This window comes from Fringilla coelebs (assembly GCF_963513975.1).
Source record: "Fringilla coelebs genome assembly, chromosome: 2".
NCBI lineage: Eukaryota > Metazoa > Chordata > Aves > Passeriformes > Fringillidae > Fringilla > Fringilla coelebs.
Genome location: NC_140029.1, coordinates 75,530,571 through 75,553,860, shown reverse-complemented (window position 1 = coordinate 75,553,860; position 23,290 = coordinate 75,530,571). Strand labels below are relative to the sequence as shown.

The window sequence follows — 23,290 nt, the reverse complement described above, 5'->3', positions numbered from 1 at the left end:
ATATCATTCCTACAGCTCTGCAGGACAGCTAACCTTAGACTCATTCCTAAACCTCAGACTGGTTACACTGGTGTCCCTGGGATTCTTTCCAACTGAACCAGATCAATCATGAAGTCCCATTTGAAAGCCTCGAATTCCAGCCTGATGAGAGGTCACAATAAAAGCAGAAAGATTCCTTTGCATGCTCATTGTAGACAGAATTCCTGTTTTTTTTTTTTTTTATCTGCAGGAGTAAGAGGGTGTTGGTGCATCTTCTTCCTGACTTTTTGCAGTAAAGCTACAAAGCCACTCAGTCTTCATCCTGCATTTCTGATGTGGATTACTCCTACTTAAATGTAGAGTTTTACGTTTGTCCATCTTAAATTGCATTCAATTTTTCTAAACTAATTATCCAAAACCTTGGCTTCATGCAAAACTTTTCAACATTTCATATGAAATAGAAAATAAAAAGGGAGAACAAAATGGAAAAGTATGTTTTAATAGTGAGAAACATGAATTTATTTTCACAAATTGCCAGTGCTATTAATATTTAATAAAATAATTCTTCATTCTAAAGTTTTCTTATTAAAATGGTGATTTTCTGCAAAACATTGCAGAAAGACTGCATTTAAAATCATCACTTCAGAGTTATTTTCAGAATGATGGTCATGAAATGGTTTTGAGGCAACAGCAACAGATGATATTAAGTTGTTATAGTGAGAGGAATTATGTGGTGACTTCGTGGAACTGAGTGACATTATAGTGACATTTTGGGAACAGTTCCTTTGTTTATGAGCTTGTCTTTGAAGAATAAAGAGAGATGAAGCTTTGCAAACTTAAAGCTTTTTAAATATCCTAACTTCTCTCTGACCAAATTTACAGCTAAAAGAAGATAAATATTTCAACAGTACTCCTTCAGGCCCCTTTACTTTAATATCCCTTAGGAAAATAAGATTTATACCCATACAGTAAGGCTTTACAAAGGGATAAACACCACATTTTAGTAGATTTGCTATATCTAAAGGGTTTCCCAGTAGTTAGAAAACAGAAGTCATTTCTAGGCAGAATAATATTTTTTTCTTTCATGGTATAAAGTCATCAACCAGAAAACTTTATCTTCTCTTTTTTTAATTAACTCTTTGATGAATGCCAAAACCCCCCATTTATTCAGTGAAATGATGTTAAGACAAAGAAATGTCCCTTTCTAGAACCTCCTTTCTTATGTTCTTTGTTAGAAGAAAGAAGAGGAAAGAAAAAGATTTGTACATTTTCCAACTGTGGTATTGAAATTTTTATAGGGAATCAACACATGCCACTGAGCACCATTTCAGTCAATGGGAAGACCAGTGTCAGCCCTCAAAAAAAAAAAAAAAAAAGAAAAAGAAAAATGCCAAACTCCACAGTTCTAGCTACCATTAATGTCAAGCAGAAAATGTGCAATTGAAACAAAAACAAAGGAAGAATTCTAGCAGTATTCTCAAAACTGGACAGTACTTGGAGAAGGTCCTTGGAATGAGTCACAGAAAGGCTAAATCTTTTGTACTGATGTACCACTAGCTGGTCCTAGTGGTCAAGCAGAAATCCAAACATCTTGTTAGAATGAATCCAGTGGGACATTGTTCCGACGAAAGAGAGAGCATCTCCGGAAATGCCAAGTTAAGAGTTGTGTACAAAGGCCTGAAGGGGACATACAGGCAGAGAAAGAACATGACACAGTGGAGAGAAGTAACAACAGCAGAAATCAAAGTTAGACAATTGTAAACAAAATTTTTACAGAAAGGTTAGATCAGGCTGCTCAGAGGGACTGCGGAGGCTCCATTCTCAGGGTAATTAAAAGTTGCTGGATGGGGTTCTGAGCAGCCTGATCTAACACTATGTCCTGGCTCTCAGTGGGGGTTGGTACAGAAACTTGCAATGGCCTTGAGCTTCTTGCAAGTTAAATGATATTCTCCAAACATCTTCCAGTGGAGGACTGTTTCCTTCCTGTCACTGGCTCTTCAACATGGATCAGCATTTTTCCTTGCTGCTAGAGAGAGACTATCTAGAGAGAGATAGAAACAGTTGTTTTGTGGCCAAGCACATCCTACGTAGTGAACTAAAGAGAAAAAGGCAGCAGAACTGGCTGACATGAGGCTTTGGAGCTGTTCTTAAAAGTACATTCCATAAGTGTGATTTTCTGACTTTTAAACCCTTTGCAGCAATGAGTCACAAAGATGAGGGAAGCAACAAGTTTCCTGGGGCAGAAGGAGCAGGTTGCTGAGCAGGAGGTTTATGCTTAGCATGTGATACAGCACTGTGTGCTGGGAGACGATGAGGAAGGTGCAATTTAAGGTGCTGATCATACACAAAATTTAGGAGCCAACAGCACACCCACAGATCCTGATTTGTCCATCCCAGTAGGGAATTAGCAGTCTTCACCAAGGATTATTCATTTCTAGTAAATTATTACTTTTAAAAGGATGGGACCATATATTAAACAGTTGCTCCTTATAATCCCCAGCTTCCCCACAGCCCCTTCATTCTCTTGGCTCCTTTCATGACCAGGCACCATATATTTCCCAAATCTCTTTCACTAAGAGAACCCCCATTTTACAAGATCCATGTGTAGTTGCCTGGACTTCTACTGTCCATAGGCACACAGTTCCCTACATACAGGAAAGAGAGAGAATTTCATCTCTAAAAGACATTTAAGGAAAAGCATAGAGACAAAAGAATGGGGAGAGCAGCTATGGCAAAGTCCCAGCAGAGAAAAGGAGATGTGTGATACATGCACTGCTGAAGGGAGCAAACAGTTGTAGCAGAGTAAATGCAAACTGTTGCAAATTAATCATAGAATCATTTAGGCTGGAAAAGACCTTCAAGAACGGTGACTCCAACCCTAAACCTAACACTTCCACCTAACACAAGTCCACCACTAAAACATAAAGCTCAAGAGGTTGCTGTTTTCTGGTGTTTATTTTGGAAAAAGACATCATATTGGCAGGATTGCAAGGACATAAGGAGCATCTGCCAGCATACAATGTAATTTATACCATATAAAGATAACAGGGAAGAAAAACTGAGATGTAGGCTGGTCACTTGGTTTTACAAGCTAATTTTTTGTGTGGTACATGCTGACTCCATCTCCTGATAACCACCTACCACCGGGGGTGTTTATCTTCTTGAGGTGCTTAGACCTCGATCGTTTATTAGCACGGACAATTTGGGCATTCCCAAATTGCTCTTTTCCAAGACTCACAGGGCTACAATGGAGAGGGAGAAATTACAGCCTGGAGGGCAAATTTGTCACAGCCCACAGCACCTCCTGTGCTGGTGCTGGGCTTCCAAATGCCACTCAGTTCTGACTTAAACCCTAACTTTTTTCAAGGTTAAATACAGATACTTTCTGTATCCAGGAATTTGATTGTGCTGTTTTGCCTTTATCTGCTAGAATACCCTACCCTCTGAAATCTCCCATGTAGATATTTCTAGACCTTAATCAAGTTATGCTGTCAAGATATGTTCTCTCAGATAAATTAAATTGATCTATTATTTAAATAGCTGATTGTACAGCAGCTTTTTTTCAACCTGGAGCAGCTCTTGATACATGCGCCCTTGGGCTGTGTCAGCACAATGCTTTAATCAGCCATATTTCATGCTCCTAAAAGCTTTGTCAATCAGAGACCACTTTGGCAGGAGGAAGGGAAACCTCTCTGCAGCCATGAGAGACCCACTCAGACACGTGCACTTGCAGGCAGAAGGCTCTGCTTTGCCTGCTTTTAGCTGTGGGTCTGCCTGACCTCTCTTTGGGGATGTGGCAGGTTTGTTGTCCCAGCAGTGACCCAAATGAAGAGATGCTCCCACCTGCTGCCACCTCTCCCTCCAAAAGCAGCCAAGGAGGGCAGTGCCCAGACCTCAGCACAGCCACCAGCCTTGGATGGACACTCAGGGAAGAGAAGAATGAAGCCAAGGTCCCAGCCAGAATCCCTAGGACAGGTTTACCCTTCCAGAGCTGATCCTGGAGCAACTGGCCACATCCCAAGGCAGCCACAGACTGTCGGAGGGAGGACAAGGTGGGATGAGAGCCCAGCCACACTCAGCAGTGAGCTATTATCACATGCTGGAGTGAACATGTGGTGGCTTTTTCCCTGCCTACTCCTTGCGGGCCGACAACCTTGCTCTGTTAATTTCAGTGGGAAATGTGATGAGTAGGTGAATATGTCCCCTGAATTGGCATTTGAGGCAGAAAAGATTAATTTATGTATATTTGATAATTGGTAATGCATTTTGTAATTTGATTTTTTTTGGATGATTTCCTATATACCCACACATACACAAAACAAAGGACAAAAAGTTTCATGACTACTGTATTTCATATATATTAGTAGCATGGTTGGTGGGTTGGAGGGATTTTTTGCCAAATACATAGAAACTGCTAAAACTTACCAAACAGACTCCGTTTGAAACTGAAATTTTTTGTATAGCCCTGGGAAAAATATTCCACAGTGCTGGCAGCCCCCAGACCTCACCAGTGAATCTTGACATCAGCCTTTATTTAAAGAGAAAACCACACCTCAGTTACCCTTCTCTGTGTTTTGCTTCTGGAGATGGACTGCCCGCTATTATGGTGACAAAGCTGTCTGTCCATTTGTAACCCTCCTGGGTCAGCTTGGTGATGTTGTCAAACTGGGTGCTGAGGTATGGCAAACCACTGTAGGGGAATACCTGAGAATTGATTTAAACCATTCTTTCTGCTGCTGACAGAAATATGCTCAACTCTTGTAAACCTGTTTGTTCCTGGAGATTGTCATCACCTAAGATACAGCATCTCTCAGGGCTGCAGAGGTTGACAGCAGTTACACTGGAGGTCAAATTTCAATAAGGAACAAGCCAAAAATGTTTAATTTAAAAACTTTGTAGGCATTTGGTTTTTGTTCTCACAAATACCTTGTTAGAATTTCCTTCAGTACTCATTAAAAACAAGTTCCTACCTTTGCTCAGCCTGTACTATTTCCCTTCCTTCTCCAGTATTAAAAAAAAAAAACAAACCTGTACGTTGGGCAAAACTTTTCCAGGTAGCCATTGTACCCAGGGTTTGGGAAATCCATACAGGACACTTCAGTTTTACTACCCACTTCACTATACAGGTTTCAAAAATAATTCAAAATTTCAGTTTGAACTCCAGGCTGAATATGACAAAGGAGCAGAGATAAGTCTAGAAAAAATATCTCTAATAAAAAATACAGGATTAAAAGGATCAATGTGGAATTTACATTTGAAAAACAAAAAACATTGTCAGAAAAGCAGCTTGATGGGAAGATATTTGTTCACCTGAAAATATAGTCTCAAAGCTCCCTGGTTTTTTACTTTCTGGCATTTATTTTTAGCTTTCAAATTAAAATTAAGTCGAAAGAATGCCATTGTGCCACATAAACTGTATCTGTCACAACCCTGGACCTGCTCACTCTTCTCAGACACTCATCCCAGGACACTTCCATAGACCAGGCCTTTGACAATAAATATCCCATCAGGAAAATCTGCTATGCAACTAACTTGCGCAGCTCCCTTCTGCACTTCCAGTTTTATGATTTCCTTTACCTTGGATGCACCACTAAATTTCTGAAGGTCTCACCACAGAAGTTCACCATTGCTTTTGGAGGAATGATTTCAGATCAAAATCCATTTATCTCAGTATCACACAGTCAGTTTGAATAACCAGTATAGTCACTTCTTAACAAGGGGACTTGCTTCTTTTTTCATTCTCAAAGAGGCACTTTTTTTTCCCTTAGTAGACTTTGGATCTGAGTAATTGATGTTCTCCTGGTCATTTGTTAGGGAAAGTGCTTTAAATTTCCTTATGAGTTACTAGTGTTAATTTGGTCTCTTCCTGAGAGTATCTCTGAATTCTCCAACTGTCCTGACTCTCCACCCTTTGGTTCTTTGCTGTTTCCAGTTATAGAAACACAGCAATGGTGGGGAGGCTGTGAAGCAGATGGAAAACCTGCCACAGGATCCAGAATGCTTGTGTCATGTTGGACAAGACTAATAAAGGAAAACAACAACCTCCTCCCCTCCTTTTGTGAATGAGTGTTGTAAATTCCTTAAAGAATCACAGCAAAAGTATCAGTAAAGACAATTAATTATAAAAGCTTCAGCACAACAAAGTTCATTGGCAAGGTTCACTCTGCTGCTTACTAGATGGTTAAGCACAGCGAGAAAAAACAGCAGGAAAATATCCAGGGTCAATCAATCCAAACCAAAATGAACCAAAATAAACCCAAAACCATCTTTGCAGAGATGGGGGAAAGGGGGGAGGTACAGGAAGAGAGAAAAGGCTTGATATGAGATTTACAGTAATACAACAGTAACATACATACAGCCTAACTTACTTACAAATCTAAAGTACTTAAGAATCCAGGAGAGCAGCAGGAAAAAATCCAATTTTTCCTACATTGGCTATAGCACATACACACTTGTATGCACACAGACACTGTGGTCCAGGAGAGTTCAAAGGGTCTCATTTTGGACTGCTGTGTACAGGGCCTGAAGAGAGTGGGCTCCAGTCATAAGGATCATCCTGGCCACACTGCAGGTCAGCACCCTTTCTTTGAAAGTTTGAGAACAAAATGTCATTCCACTTGGGTTGCTACTCAGGCAAAAAAAGTTTCTAAGGCTGTCCATCACAAAAAAACACAAGGGCGGGAGGTTTCCAGCTATCTGAAGTTCCTGAGAACAGATGGTGTTCTGATCAGGTCAAGAGGAGCTCTTTCCAAGTACTGTTCATCATAGACTGAGGCCTCATGAGCCTTTACAGACCATAATATGGCCTGGGAAGAAAGGAGGGATGCACCACCACACCTCTCACTCATGAAAACCTCCCAACAAAAATGTCACAGGTGTCAGATTTGTAGTGTGCACATGGGTAGGAGTGCACCAACACTTGGGATGAGTGCTAATTGCATCGCATCACCCATGGGCTGAGGGGCAGCTCTCATCTTGTGGTCCACGGGGTCCCTCTCCATCAGAACCTATATTCTCCTAAAGCTCCTTTGGTTTATATGCACACATAGACCCACACATTCCTGTTCACGTCTCCACCAAGTGAAGAGCAGTAGAGATGCTGCTGAGCCTTCCAAGCTTCCCTTGGTGCAGGCATGGTGAGGATGCCAGCACAGTGCTCATCAGGAGAAGGACCATGGCCCTGATACCATCTGTGCCATGCAGAAGGTTCTGCTGACGTCAAGGGAAGCTGGCAGATCAAGTCTGGAGGTTGTTCCCTCCCTTTGACAGAGCGGGTTCAGGAGAAGCTTTTCAAAGTCTGCTCCACTTACACTGTTTTTGTTTTTCCCCTAACCTCTTTCTGAACTCTTGGATAAAAAGCTGTGAACTGAAGTTCACAGAGCTTGATTTCTTTCCCAAAAGACTTTTGTTCTACAGGAAATAACTCTTTTCTACAAAAAGAATAAACATATGAACTAAGACTTAAAAATGCTCATGTATGAAAAGAGAGAGTATGAAGAGGGCACAAGGGATTTATTTTCTGAATGGATTTGCTCATCCTGAATATAAAAGCTGGCATCTTTTAATAGACTGAATTTTCTTTTCTGGCAAACAGTCCAGCTAAACTGACAAGCTTCTGAGTACAGCCTCCTAAATAAACAGCCCTGTCTCCATCTTGCAGAAACATTGCAACTATTATAAACATTGCAAATGGAAAAACAATCTGAAGGAAGGGAAGCTGGCAGGCTCCAGGAAGAAGGAGGAGCTGGCACGTGCACTTCAATTCACAGGAAGGGTCCTTTTATTATAAAAATGAAGTAGTTCAAGTGTTTGTGTTCACTCCTGTCTCTGAAAGAACTGCTTCCAGAAAATATTTTGTTTTTAAGATGATCTAGGACAAAAAAAACCAGATTATCCACAGATACCTATCTCAGATTACATCTTTTATATGAGGTCAACTATAAATCAGTGCTTTATGTGAAAATGCCTATTTGACATGACAGAAATGCTTTTTCTTGTGTGTGAGATAGTTCTGAGGCTGACAATAACCCTTAGCTTGTCCTTTAGAAGTAAGAGCTCTCCTGCAAACCATTCTGGATTAGCCCACCCTTTTCCCTCTATATTTCTGAGCCAAAAGATCTCTCCAACTCCAACCTGTAAGTGAAACAGTGTTAGTTCTTTTAACTGTAGTCTGCTCTAAGTGATTTAGAGAGCCATTAGTGCACCAGCCACCATCCCTAGAGCAGACCACATGCCAGTGCTCTGGGAGGTCTCTGCAGGGAGACCTGCACATGTCTAAAAGCAGCTGTACTCTTGCCCAAGCCTTGTGCAGGTCTTGAAAAGTAGCACCCACACACTCACACAACAAAAACATTTTTTTTTTTAATGTTTCCATTTTTGTCTCCTGCCCCCAGCTCTGAAATCTTATTGTATGCTAAAACCAATATGAAAGAATAGTAACATTTATCTATGTTTCCTTTCCCTTCTGTAGTTTTTGCAATTTCTTATGCTTTGGGGCAGTTGTAAGAGGACAACCACACTTCAGTAGGATGCTGACCCTCTCCTCCTCCCCCAGCTGCTCAGAGTCAGCACAGGCTGACCCCTGGGATCCCAAGCTTAGGGACAATCCCACTCCCCAGGGGTCTGTGCTGATACCACCCACCATCTTATTTCACCTCCTCAGTTCTCAGGTCCTCTCCAGAAATCTGGAGGCTTATTCCCCAAGAAGATATCACCAAACAGACCTCAGTTCTGCAAGAGCTCAAACCACTAGTGTTGTTCTTGCTCAGCATATCTGAACCCAGGCATGGTAAAATTAGTAATTAATCTCTTCACCTTTGCATATTCAATTTCCCCACTTTTTCTGCCGTGTTTTTACTTTCTTAATTGCTATTTTGATGCAATAGTGAAAAAAGATGCATGTCAAAAGCGGAGTGACTGAACAAATGATCTGTCTTCACAGTACTTCTCAAAAATTCTCTTGGGTGGAGAAGTTTGCTGTTCTCAGAAACAACCTGAAGTCCTTCAACTAAAAAACTTTTGTCTTAGTAGCATGTGCATAAAATAGTAGCAATGCTTCCATTTCAAAGTCAGCTGAACACCTGAATCAATAGAAAACCATATTGATCCTACAGAGCCAAGAAGAGAGGTGAGATGCTATCCATTCTGTAGCTGCCATCATTCTTGGCCTTCACCCATGTCCCTGGAATTCACTTACTGACTCCCCCTCTGCAATCCAATTCCAGATGTGGTCCTTCTGTGTTGTTCTTTTGTCATTACAGCTGGCCTTGCCACGTCGGTTTTGCTCATCTGCCATGTAGGGGATGTTGGAAGGAGCTGCTCTAATGGAAAATCCAAAGCAATGCTGTATTGTTTCTTCTTGAAAAGAGGAGGAAGCAGTGGAAGGCAGCTTCTGCCCAGAATGCTCTGTCTGATGCCTCCTTCTCCTTCCTCCTTGTCTCTCTACTTGTTAAGTATCACAGTTAACTCCTTTCAGCTGTTTTAATATCCACTGTCAGAGCAGAGTGTGCACTACCTGCTTCACCAGCCTAGTCCTCCTGCTGCCCCCTCTCCTTTGAACTACCTCTAACTGAATTCTGAACCTCAGACCTTTCCCAAAGTTTTGGATACAAAATGACCTTGATATAATTTGAGACACAGCCACCTTGCCTTGCTTTGGTGAGATGACAAAATCCCCATTAGTGTACCAGACCTTGGCTTTCTGAGGGGTTTTTAAGTTTGTTATTTCTCACTAGTGGGATCTTGCTGGCACTCCTTGGGAGAAGGATTTTATACAAAAAGTATGGCAGATATGATGTAAGATGTAAGTCTAAGATGCAGCCCATAGCAAAAGTCAAAGAACAATGAAGACTAGAGAGTTTTATAACATAAACAGGAAAAATTTGTATTTTTTGTTCAAAACCTAGGAATAGGTTGTGACCTCCTATCTATAAAGATATCCAAGGACATGAGCTTTGCTTTACTGAACCAAAGCAATAGTCTGTCTGGACAGAAATTCTGTCTGTGAAATGGCTCCTAGCAGGTCCTTTTCAGAAAAGTGTACACATGCCCCACCAGGATCAGGCTTTCCTCTGCTGTAACCTCAGGGCACTAGGATGTCATTTGTCCTTAAAGGCCACAGCTATCTCCACCCTTACTCCATTGGCGCGGCTGTCCTGGCTGTCCCTGCAACCCATGCTACACTCTTGCACTCCATGCTTGCAACTCTTTCCTAGCAAGGAAAAGGCACTCCCTATATCCTATGACTGTTTGAACATTGCTGGCACTCAGGAAATTGTTTGACTCACAAACCTCTGTGACAGAGGAAAAAAAACCTTTGGAAATCTTTTTTCGCAGGCCTAGCACTGAGCAATAGTAGTAGTAAGATGATGAGCTCATTTCACATAACCTTAGAATAGTTATAAGAAGCAGGTAATGATTTTCTCCAGTACATTAAACAGGTGACTAGAAGATTGGCAATCCATTAACAGAATAACACACAATAGCTTTCTGTGGAAGAACATTTAATTTTTATCTTTCCTGGTTTGCAAACCAAAACTTTATAAAATGCTTTTCAAACTTCAATTTTCTCTTTTAAGTTCTCATTTCTGTAATCTCCACAGTGAGATAAATATTGGTCTGCAAAGAAGTATTCAAGTAGCTAAATTAAAAATTTGCTTCTTCCTTTAACTCTTATACGCTCTGTGATGGGGCTATCCATCACAAGTGAGCTATCTCAGGATTGATCACAAGTCTAGCACAATGTAATTACTGAACCAAAAGCATTGTATTATATGGCATGAAATGAAATAGCAACTTTGCCTTTCACATTATGAACCCGTTGACTAATGATGGAGTGTCGCAATTAGAAAGTATGGAAGTAACAAGACAAGGTATTTCACAGTCTACTAATGTATAGAATAAAACTACTGATAGAGTGAAGCAGGGAAATGAAAACCAATAAAACTGGAACAGAAAATAACAATGGCATTCTTAATAATCTGTAAAAGCAGGGGATGGAAGTGTCCTCTAAAGCAGGTCAAGTTTACAAGGATTATGCGCTGCATCGGAAAAGGGCTTCTTCTGGTCTTCTGCCAGGTGACCTATTTTTTTTCCTAGTATGTTTTGTGATGGCTGAGAACTCTTGAATTCATTGGCATCATGTGACCTACCATCAGGAGATTTTGCTTTAAGAGACTAGAGAGAAAAACCCAATGAGGCGTGGGCAAGAGCTCCCATTGTCCAGAGCTCCCTCCTCCATTCCCATTTGATGCTGCCTGAGTGGCAAAAGGCTGATCACTGTGTCACTGCTACATCACCTGGGGCACCAAGCCAAGAGCACAAGTGGCATAGCTAGTGCTTTGGAAATCATGGGTTTTGTACAAACTGGCAACAAAAACCAAAAACCAAACCAAACAAACAAACAAACAAAAAAAAAAAAAACAACAAAAAAATCCAAACAGACAAAAATAATAAAAAAAAAAGGAGAAGACGAAGTACTACAAGTTGCCCCCAGGCCAATACTAAAGGTGTGCTTTGCTCCTTGTATTTGCTTGAAGCATGCATCTTCCAATAAGCTGATTATCTGGAAACAAATAAAAAACAGGTGGGAATATATTAAAAAATGCAATAATTTTTCTTTTCTTCTCTTTTTTCTTTCTTTTTTTTTTAACTTGGATTAAAATCTTTCCATAGTCCTAATACCAACTAGAAACATTCTGAGCCCCTGATGCAAAACAAACTCACTATCCTACAGAATAATCCAGCCTACTCATATTTCATCTTAATGTTAGCTGCAAACTTCAATAGTGTCTGAGTGATGCAGGTATTCAGACTTACAGTGATACACAGAAAAGAAAATTAAAAAGATAACAAAAAGAGAAAAAAAAGAAAAGAAAAAGGAAAAAGAGAAAAAAGGTGAATACTATTGCATGTGGTGACATTTTCTGACACAGTCTGGTTTAAATTCACTAATTAATTTCAGCAACAACAGAGAAAAATTAGTCTTTCCTCCTCCCTCTTCTCCCACCTATCACTTCTGTCAAGGCTCCTGACTGACAGAGAGTAGGATTTTTGAGGGTATTTTTGTATTTGTAAAATATCAGCCCTAGGTCTGACTCCACCTCCTTGGAGCACTCTGTGCCTTTCTGCAGGGAGCTTTTGGGGGCGAATGAGCCAGAGAGGGTACTCATCACTGATGCTCTTTTGTGGTAACTGCATGAATAGTTCTGTGAAAAGGTGAAGAAATCTAAATTACAGCCTTCTGTTCCCACTTGCAAGGGGGCATTTAGAAACTCCTCCTCTCCTGGTTGATAATTCTCTGGCTAGTAAAAATACCTTGAGGTGATAAGGATACAAATGCTTATGAAATCCTAACCATCTCTCGTTTATCTTAATAAACTAATATTGTATACCTTGTGTACTTTGCTTGCAGCACATCTTTATGCACAATGAAAGTTGCTCAAAATGTCCTAGAAATAACATAAGACCACTGACTCAGGGAAAGGAAGTTGTCTTTGAATCCTCCTGTGCTTTGTCAGCTGTGTCCCGTTGGGATGCTGCTCATCCTGGCCTGATCACAGGTTGGTAAATCAAGCAATTAAAGTTTAAGGGATTGCAGGTTAGTAATTAAATATATGACATTTTAATACAAATTATCACAAAATTACTGCATTTTCATTATTAAAAAAGCAAGCTATAAAATAGATGCATTAAACTCCGTAAATTTCTCTAAATTTTATACTGAAACTGTATTTTCAATGATTTATCTCAATACTTTATTTCATCATTCAGTATTTTCCAAGACATTTTCTATAACCAAATGATGCATCATTTCCCTAGGAGGCTGAACAGTTGTTAGGAAAAGTATTTGTTTACATACAGCTCTATTAACATTTGGAAAAGTGTTCAAATTTCTGAAACAATTAAGAATTCAGAGATGGTTCAGATTTATCTACCTATTTTTCCCTAAAACCTTTAATGCTCTTGGGGTACAATTCTGAAGACATTAAATGTAAAATACAAATCATTATCCTAATGGATAAATGGAGTAATTCACGAAGACAGAGGTGCTGGGATCAAGCAGCAGCTCAACTACCTGTCAAAACAGGAGCCAGAATCCACATCTGCTCTCTCCTGGCAAGACACGTCTTCCAGATAGGATTGTAGGAATGTTCTCTCTCCCCTGGTTCAGTCCTTCTGGTCACTATCTCTTGCAGAGCTGACTATGTTGCCCCTTGTTCCTACTCTGACCTTCTTTGGCAGTCAGGATAGTTTTCTAGAAAGTTGGTCACCTCAGGGCACACAGTCATAAAATCCATGCTAACACACTGCCATGGTCAATGTCCTATGCACTAGACACCTGACTAACTCCGTGAATTCTGCCTCTTTCATGCTTTAAAAGGAAAAGGTTTTCTCCAAATCACAGGAAGTTAATTTTTATATCAATTTGCATGATGCATAGCATGGAGTTGCCAATTTGTCCCTTTCTTTTGGCGTATTGGATTTGTGAAGTAATGTAGCAGGAGGAGCTACAGGGGTGGTTTCTGAGAGAAGCTGCCAGAAGTTGCCCACATGTCCAACACAGCCAATCCCTGGGGGCTCTAAGATGGACCTGCCCCTGGCCATGGCCAAGTCCATCAGTGGATGGTGCTAGTGACACTGGGATAATGTATTTAACAAGGGGAAAAAGCACAGAAGCAAATGCAGCCAGAGAAGAATGACAGCATCCAAGCAAAAAAGCCCCAGACACCAAGGTGAGTGAGTGCACAAGGAGGGGCAGGAGGTGCCCCAAGTGCTGGAGCTGAGGTCATCCTGCAGCCCATGGTGCAGACCATGGCAAGGCAGCTGTGCCCTTACAGCCCATGGGGGAGCAGAGATCCACCTGCAGCCCGTAAAAGAGCCCACCTTGGAGCATGTGGAAGCATCTGAAGGAGGCTATGACCCTGGGGGAAGCCTGCACTGGAGCAGGCTCCCAGCAGGACCTGTGGAGAGAGGAGCACACATTGGAGCAGGTTTGCTAGCAGGACTTGAGACTCCACAGGGCACCCACATTGGAACAGCCCGTTCCTCAAGGACGGCACCCTGTGGGAACCACACCGGAACACTTCAGTAATAGCTGCTGCCTGTGGGAAGGACTCCTGTTACAAAACTCCATGGAGGACTGTCTCCCATGCGAAGAACCCCATGCTGGAGCAGGGGAAGAGTGTGAGGACTCCTCCCCTTGAGGAAGGAGGGGAAGAGACAGTGTGTGCTGAAGTGACTGCAGTCTGCAGTCCCCATTCCCCATCCTCCTGCACCCCTTTCAGGGAGAGGTAGAGCAAATCAGGAGTGAAGTTAAACCAGGGAAGAAGGAAATGCTGGGAAAGGTGGTAAAGATTTGGTTTCATTTTTCATTACTCTACCCTTAACTGATTGATAGCAAACTAATTTCCCCAAGTCGAGCCAGGTTTGCCCATTGTTGTAATTACGGAGTGATCCCTCCGGGCTCTTATCTCCACCCATGGACCTTTTGTTACATTGTGTCTCCCCTGTCCAGCTGAAGAGTGACACAGCAATATTGGTGTGCACCTGGCATCCCATTGAGGTCAGCCCACCACACTTAGGAACAAAAAAACTCAGGGAAACCTTCCCCAGGGCATTTTTATCTAAGTGGTTGGTATCTCCTTCCTTTTTCCCTTCTCAAGTCCAGGTGGTTTACGTCCAGCTCTGAGGTGCCTCATCTTTCTGACTCACTACACAGGGAATACAGGCACCAGCAACTCTGGGGTGCTGCAGTGTTCGGTATCCAGGTTTCTCTTCAGATGTAGCCTCGTTTCTCTGTGAAGAAAGCCTCAAGAGCCATTTTGGAGTGTAGTAGTCAAATTTATTTCCACTGTAGAATCACACTTGTTTCAGTAATAAAAAAATAATCTTTGCAGAATAAAAGTAAACCTGTAGTGGTATAAATATTATTTACTGGCACACGAATTCACCTAAGTCACTCAACATATATTTAGACTTAGTATTCCCACAGTTCTACATTTCCAATGGAGTTAACAAGACAGTTACTTGCAGAAAGATGAGAAAGGTGAAGTCTGGCTCAGTTGCGATTTAAACATATATGAAATAATAGAAAGCTTCCTTCCTTGGCTTTTTTTTTTTTTTTGCTATATGTCTACATTGCCTATGAAAAATACTAACAGCCTTCAGCACTGACCCATTTCTGTTTGTCTAATTAAAATATATTACATAGAGAGCCACAGAAGCTTCTTCTGGCTGCCTTGCAGCCAGACCTTGGCACTGGCCAGGCAGAACCAGCAATGAGTGCAGAAGTGTTCAAGCTCAGAGGCTCTTAGGCTGTGCTCAGTCTCCATTTCTGAGATTCCTATCACCAGCTACTGCCTTCCAAGATCAAACAAGGTCTAGCAATTTCCTTCAGGGGGTCATCACAGACTCATTAGACAGCATGCCTGATCAATCAGTAAATCCCCATGCTATGCTAACACAGGTGCTTTACCCCATACAGCATTATTCATGGCGAGGTGAAACCAACAGGCCAGCTCACAGTATGTATGACTGATGTGCAACTTTGCCTAATATGAATACATCACCCAAAAGAAAAAAAAAAAACACCACAAAAACTCAAACCTATTTTCTGCAGTCCCATTCAGTTCAAGCCATGGAACAACAGTAAACACAACTGCAACAAATTTAACTTGCACTTTAACTTCTAGGCAACTTGTCAACTGTTTTTCCCAATTATGGGTGTGGAGAAAAAAAGGGGGGGAGGGAATAAAATTTAATGAATCGCTCTCTTTATTCCTGTGTTCTGCCGAAATTATACTTCTTTTCCATATAGGCTATTGTCAGCACCATGTCCTCACAGCAAGCTGATTTATTCTGATCCTTCCTTCCTGTTAGTACAGTGACAAAAGTACAAGGTTCAGCCTGGGTTCTTCTCAAGGCCTCTATGAGAGGAGGACACCGAACTAATACAGCACAATACTGAAGACAAGAGAACATAACACTTAAGTTCTGATACACTGAAAAGCAATTTCACACGTAAGATCATTTATGTAGGCACACTGACATATTGAGCACCATTTTTTTTTTCAATTTAACATCAACATTCAACTCTGAACAGAAGAATGTTAAGCCTCTAGGACAGTTTCAGTATCAAGGAAAGAACTACTTCTAATTTAGAAACATCAAAACACTAATGTTGACACCTTAGCTGAGATGTTCACTGCAAGTGACCCTCTCTCTGAATTCGAAGGCGCTCCTTCTCCACTTGCAAGCGCTCCTTCTCAATCTGCAGCTTTTCTGACTCAAACTTTAGGAACTGCAGCCTCTCTTTCTCTAACTGCAAGCGTTCCTTTTCAAGTTTTAACTTTTCAGTTTCTAGATCCAGAGGCTGCATGATGGGTTTTTCAGTTTGGGTGAGGTCATTTTCCAGGGCAGGTTTTTCAGCATGCAGAGTCTCTAGCCTGAGTTTCTCCCACTCTATCTGAAGTCGCTCCTTCTCAATCTGCAGGCGCTCACGCTCCAAGTCAACGTGGCGCAACCGCTCCTTCTCAATCTGCAGGCGCTCCTTCTCCACTTGCAACCTTTCGGCTTCGATGTCCAGTCGCTGCTTCTCCAGCTCCACCTTTTGCTTCTCCAGATTAATAAGCAAGTGAGAATCTTCATAGGCTAGCCTAGCTTGAGCAGAGCTCAGATTTCCAAACTCTTCAATGTGGGGGAAGTCTGGTAGGTCATTTTCCTTTTTTGAATCTGGCAGAACTGATGACAATATTTCTTCTTCTTCCTCAATAGGAAACTGCAGAGAGGAATGCAACAGACAAGAATTACATTCCAGTCTTCATGCCAGAACAAATTTGTTACGTACAACTTGACAGAAAAAAAATACTGCATTTTTTTCATCATCTTTAAAGCAATTCAGAAGTGTTTAACTTATATTTTGTGAAATAACCATGCTACGTCAGAAGATTTTTTTATCATTACACAGGAAGAGAAACAGGCTTTATCTGCAAGTTAGTATCTGGTAAGGAAAAATGGAAAATCTTGTCAGTGAACATACAAAAACATCCAGAAAATACACCAGAGTAGTTATTACAGATAATTCAGAACAACTGATAAAAAACTGGATCTACAAGACCATATGTTGTTCTTACCTTTCATAGAGCTGAGTGACATTTATGTAAGCCACCAGGCATTTGTTGTGACTAATTATTTATCAGAGCAGATGGATCCATAGGCTATGTGTTATGTAAGCTAGCCTAACCTTCAATAACTTGGGCTCTTCCATTCCTAAAAAACATTTAACACTGACATTTTTCACATGCTCCTAACTCTTCCAACTATATTAAGTGGGTCAACAAGCAGGACTTGTTTAACCATTTTGTATTATCACATTTGCTATAAAGCTATTTGTGACACATTATGAGGTGGTTAGGACCACTGCTCTCAGCAGACTGCAACATTTTGTGTAGTACCACAGTCCTTACAAATTCATAGTACAAAAGAGATAAATTGTCTCCCAATATGCATGCTGCAAGAGAAAGGCAAACTGAGGAAGGCAAGCATTCAGAAAAGTGTTAGGACTAGGAGAGCCACTGCCAGTCCTCTAGCATAGAGAAGACACACACTGCTCTTCAGCACTGTCTGACAGCAGTTCTCACTACCATCTAACAGCTTACACTGGTTTTCTCCCAGTATACATCTCAAAGGAGTTAAGACAGGATTTGCTTCCCTGCTCCTCTGACTCAAAGAAAAAAAAAAAACACCTCAACAAAAAATCTCCCCCACAAAAAACCCAAAGCAATAAAATATCCCAAACAAAATTGTCTGAGTACCCCTTTTGGAAAAGACAACCATGTATTTAAAGAAGAACAGCAAAACTATCCCTACATTTGACTGCACTCCAGCTGGTTGACTATCCCAGGACAGTCACAGTACTACTAGGAGTATCAACTTGTCTCCAGAATCTACTACTGCTTGCCAAATTCACGAGAAAATTCTGACAGAGAGGAAAGACTGAGTGACTAATTTAAGTAATGTTTTCATCTCCTGTAGGTTCATTTCAAGAAATGCAAGCAGTATCATATTTCTTTCTGCATCATATTTCTTTCTGTATTCTATTTCTTTCTGTAGCTGCAGGTAACATTTACTTTCATTTGTTAAAGATGGGCACTTCTGTTCATCCATCGAGGCACTCTGAATACCAGCTCTGACCAGTTTCCTTCAACAGCATATTTTCCTTCCATTGACTCAACTAACTCTTATCTGTGGCACACACAAATGGAAAATACACGTGTAAAGACATACTCAAAGTTTAGGGATTTCAATTAGTAATCAACATCCAAGACCTTACAGACAATTCCAAGTTGCTAGATTTGAATACCATGTCTCTGAATTATATTTACTTCGACAGTTTAATTCACACGTTCAGAAAAAAACAGAAACAGATGCTATGAAGAAAGACAGTAAAAAGCCTTATGCTTTTGTAAAGCAAAGCAAATGAAGCAAAGGCCATATTGCATACAGCTCATGTATATCAGTCACTCACTTCAAAATTCTGTGGGTCTTCCTCCTCTTCTTCCACTTTGATTTCTGTTAAAGATCCCCCAGCTTCTCTGAAGTCAGTGATATTTTGCCACTCAAAACTAGATTCAATTGCAAATCCCATTTTCTCATCCATGTCTTCATTGAGAGAGTCATCTAAATTGGATGAAGGAAGGTGAAACCCAGCACCTACTACTTTGATGTTTGCATTCAGACGTTTTCTCTTCATGAGCGCTCTCCAGTCAAGGTATCGCCTTTTCACTTCTGTCCCTGTTCTCTGCTCTCCTTCACCTACAGCATTGACACACTCTGCTATTTCCTCCCAAGCTTTCCGTTTCATCTCATTAATTGTTGTATTAAGTTGCTTTGAAAAGAGTACTTCTCTCCTTTTTCTGATTTCCTTAAGGAGAGTTTGAGTTTCCTGAACACTAAAATTGCTTTTTCTTTTTCTTTTTAACTGTTTCATTTTTTCCAGGCTTAACCTAGTAATTTCACCACAGCAGACTACAGAGATGATCTGACACTAATCAGCTACTAATAAAAATAAATTTAAAAGCAAATGAAAGCAGAGCTCAGTTCTCATGAAGTAAATTTTCTCTTCACTTTGTTGTATTTTTCTATTTGTCAGGCTTCCTAAGAGAAAAAGAGCAAACAAGATAAATCTCCAAGATATACACCAGATATTTTCATTTATCAACTTGACTCCTAAGTCATCATTTAAGGAATGCATATTTTGAACTAACTGTTTATTTGATAAAGGAAAACCATTTTGCTAAACTTTCAATACAAAGTAGTCATAGATACTTCCTCTAATCTCCTATAAATTATACAACCATGGATATATTAATATATCCATGTCACAAACTGTAAAGGTTGATTTGGTACTTCCATTACAAAACTACATATACTTTTTTTCAGCTCTTAAGAGTTTTGTCAGTCGGGATTTCCTTAAGACTGAAATTTGACATTTCAGTTTGAATACTCAACTATTTACAAAAGAAGCTGCAATTGTTATATCATTACTTCAAAAACATGAAATGTTTAGGGGACTGAACATTTTAAATAAGAAACCATTTTCATTAAAAAAAAGTAAATTAATATGAAAAGTTGACATTTTTGAGGCTCTTCTAACTTAACATAATCATAAAAAAAAGAACTGGAGCAATCCTGTTGAATGTCATAAAATAACTACTAGTTAAAACAGATGTCATTCATTAGAGACATTTTAACAGAAACAGATTTAAGTCACTATATGCCCATGGTAAAACCCTCCCGTGTCCTTCTCAGGCTGCTGAACATTCCTGTCAAATACCATGGCAGCATTACAGTTCATCCAGTGCTCTACCCTCAGCACCAGCTGGTCCTGTGCCTGATGCTGAGGAGAACACGAACCCCCTAACTCACCTGACAGACTGTGCGCAACTCTGCAGAGAAGTGGAGACTGAGTGGGAGGAACAGGGGACTATTAACACAGTAATGAATATTATTACTGCATTAATAACAGATCATATTACCAAAAAAGACCCCAAACAACCCATCAAATCCTGAAAGCAAAGACTAAGAATCAAAAATGGCTCTTGCTCTCTTGCTTGGCAATAGGTTCAATTTAGGATTATTTTGAACAGTCTTTTGTACCACATTACCTACCACTGCAGGTAGCTTTAAAAGTCAAGTGGGCCAGGGATTCAATATACACTACAGGCAGCTTCAAGGTCCTGTTTGTTCACTGTTCATGCAGTAGAGACATTGGTCCACCTCAAGGGAAATGGCTTCCAGATTATAGATTCAATTGTTACCAAGTAATGGACTTAATTATTAAATAACTCCCTCCCAGCTATACAGGATTCTTAAATCATTAAGTATTTTTCCTCCTATTGCTCTCCCTAAACTTGATTAAAGCATACACAACAGCACACCGCACTATAACTCCCCACCTGGGGAATAAGGTCTAGTAGTTTAGACATTGTGCTTCATCTCTGATACACTACTGACTGTAAATAAGTGGCTCACTTGCAGTTTTCCACGTCCATGTTTTCTTTCACAGCCAACAAGCACAGAAAAACAAACAAAAAATAAACTGTGTTTCCAAATCAAATTTTCATCATCTTCCACATACAATTCTACATCAACATGGAAATGCTAACAGGTAAGCTTTCTCCTTAGCTCTGAAGAGGGCTGAAAGTTAAAACATAAAAATGTCAGGCCACCCTGTGGGCTAGCCCACTGCTCCTCGCACCAGTGCCCTGCATCACCTGACTGATGTCCCCAGCCATGCTTTGTTAAATGTCTATTCTGTTTTGGATTTTATGCCATAAGCCAGAGATATGTCCTTTAAGAACTACAATACTAACTTGGAAACTATTGGCATCCAATTCCTTTACTAGGTGAAGTTTTCTTTTAGACTTTTATTTAAAACTTTTGCTAGAACACATCTGACACAAGCCCCTAACTTTCCCAGTGAAACATCAGCAAAATATATATATTTTAAAACTCATGACTACCAACTTCCAATTGGTAAGGACATTGTGCCTCTTTAACTCTTCCCTTTTTGAAAGCACATTGCTTTGTTAAGGACAATTCCTTTCTAATTACTATAAATGGAGTTAGTGAATTGTCTTAACTTTGTGTTTACTCCCAAAGATGGCTCTGTGTGCCTACCTGATATATTAACTAAAAAACATTATTATCTAACAAAAGCTGAGGTTTGGGATATTTGGTTCTTAGCCATTGCCAGATGGTCTCCAGGATATTACTCCTTAATGAGGAAAAATGAGCTGTTACATACTCAAAGCATCTAAGAGATGGGAATGTAAATAAGCTAGGATTTGTACACCTTGTAGATAGCCACGTGAAAAAAAACTAATATTCCAAACCTCAGCAGCTGGGATAGCATTAATGCTCATCCTAGTAGCTAGGACAATGCTGTGTTGTTACCATAATGCTGGCAACACACCAACGTGGTGGTTGTGGTTAAGTAGTGCTTACTTTAAACCAAGGACTTTTCAGTTTCCCATGCTCTGCCAGTGAGGAGGTGCACAACAAGCTGGGAAGAACTGCAATGCAGAATGCATACTTTGACAGTTTGGGTAGAAACATGAAGTGCTGGCTAAAAAACCCCAATTCTGATGACATCATGAAGACTTCAAGGTCTTCCAGAAAAGATGGCAACATGGAGCTTCAATTTTGGGCCTGTCAGGCCAAAAGCAACCTGTGATCAAGAAGGCTCTCATCACTGCACAAAAGAAATACAAACTGTTGGGGCTGAAAAGAAACAAGCACTGTAAAACTAAGCTGGAAACTCCAAAAGCAGAATATGCATACACTGAGTCCGTCTGGCATAATTATTGACAGAAGCATCCTCATTCTGCCTCTTATCTGTCTCTTTTGTCTGACCACATGTTGGACCAACAAAAAAAAATTAGCAAATGCACCAAACAAACAGTGAAGGAAACAAAAAGATCCATGCATTCACCAGGAGTGGAAGACTGTTGCTAGCATCAAACTTGAATTTTACAAAAATCATTACTCTTTACAAAAGATGATGTCTTGATTTTATTTTAGAAAAAACTTTTAGGGGTCATGCTTGAATTAAAAAACAAAATTCAAATTAGAAGGACCTACTACCTCTTAGTTTTCTGAAACAAAATTAGAGCCTTGAATATCTTTTACCTAAGGCTTTCTAGAAGACTTTTTTGTGATTCCTAAGAGATACCTACATCGGTTTGGAGCAACTTTATGCTTTTGTACAAAGGTTTTTACTGCAGGAGGATCTGAGCGCTCAACACATCAGCCCTGCAAGAAGCCTGCGGTTTACACAAACTAAAAAGCAGGCACAGAAGGGAACCAACAGCACCTAAAAGGATAATTCAACGAAGCAGGGAGAAAGCGTGGAAGATGGGAAGCAGCTGAGGATTCAGGCAATTGAAGGCACAGACTAATCAGGCCGAAGCCCCCGTTTCCCTGGGCGAGTCACAACCACGAAGGGGAGCAGAAGGCCCCATCCCCGCGCGGGAAGCGCACCGGGAGCCGCGGCTCGGGGCTCCGCGCGGTCCCACCCGGAGCGCCGCAGGGAAAGCAAGGAGGCAACAAAGGGAGGCGGGGGCACGGCGGGCTGCCCGGCCAGCACAGCCCAAGGCCCGCGGAGCAGATGGGCCCGTGGGCCCTGCCGCAATCCAGGGCCTCTCCGGCCGGCGGGGCCCTGCGACTCTCCCGGGAGGAGGAGAAATAGGAACGGGACCTCGCCGTGGGGAGATAAGACGGCGGGCAATCGCCTCATCACCCCCAGGGGCCGAGGGCGGCGGAGCCCCACGGCTGTACTCCCGCGGGGACGGCGGGGGCTGCCCACACGCCGCGGGGGGAGCGGCCGCCCCATCCCCGGGCCGGTCCCGCCGCCCGCCCCGCCCGGTCCCCGGGGGCCGCGCGCACGACTCACCTGCGCCCGGCGCTCCCCTCCGGGCCGCCGGCCCTTTAACGGCCACCGCCCTCCCATTGGGCGAGCCGCCTGCCTGTCACTCTTCTCCGCACGCCTATTGGTGCTCCGTGTCTGCCGCTTCCACCGCCCCGCCCTGCCGCGCCAGGCGGGCCGGAATTCCCATCGCTCCTCCGCCGGCGGGGCCGCGCCGCGCGCACCCGCCGGGCAGCCATTGGCTGCAGCCGCCGCTTGTCTTCCCTAGACGTGCCGGTGATTGGCTGCAAGCTGGGGCGGCCCGCCCCCCTCGGCGAGGGACCCTCCGCGGGGTGGGCGCGGCGCTGCCGCTTCACCGGAGGGCGCGGCGCGGGGTGGGGCCGG

At 41.8% G+C, this 23,290-nt stretch overlaps 1 protein-coding gene across 1 annotated transcript; it reads right to left on the bottom strand.

The window, feature by feature from the left end:
* Positions 1 to 14,819: 14,819 nt before the first annotated feature.
* MSANTD4 (Myb/SANT DNA binding domain containing 4 with coiled-coils) lies at positions 14,820 to 22,966 on the bottom strand. Its single transcript, XM_084226291.1, has 3 exons — positions 22,934 to 22,966; positions 18,506 to 19,134; positions 14,820 to 16,756 (listed from the first exon to the last, which is right to left on the bottom strand). The coding sequence occupies exons 2-3, from the start codon at positions 18,965 to 18,967 to the stop codon at positions 16,181 to 16,183; spliced, it is 1,038 nt and encodes a 345-aa protein (XP_084082417.1). The 5' UTR covers positions 18,968 to 19,134; positions 22,934 to 22,966; the 3' UTR covers positions 14,820 to 16,180.
* Positions 22,967 to 23,290: the final 324 nt, after the last annotated feature.

What these genes read in the sequence shown, in the direction of transcription:
- MSANTD4 (XM_084226291.1), bottom strand. Translation starts at nt 18,967, where the DNA reads ATGAAACAGTTAAAAAGAAAAAGAAAAAGCAATTTTAGTGTTCAGGAA. An exon ending in AAGACCCACAGAATTTTGAA is followed by an intron (nt 16,757 to 18,505) that starts GTGAGTGACTGA and finishes TCCTCTCTGCAG; the next exon opens with TTTCCTATTGAGGAAGAAGA.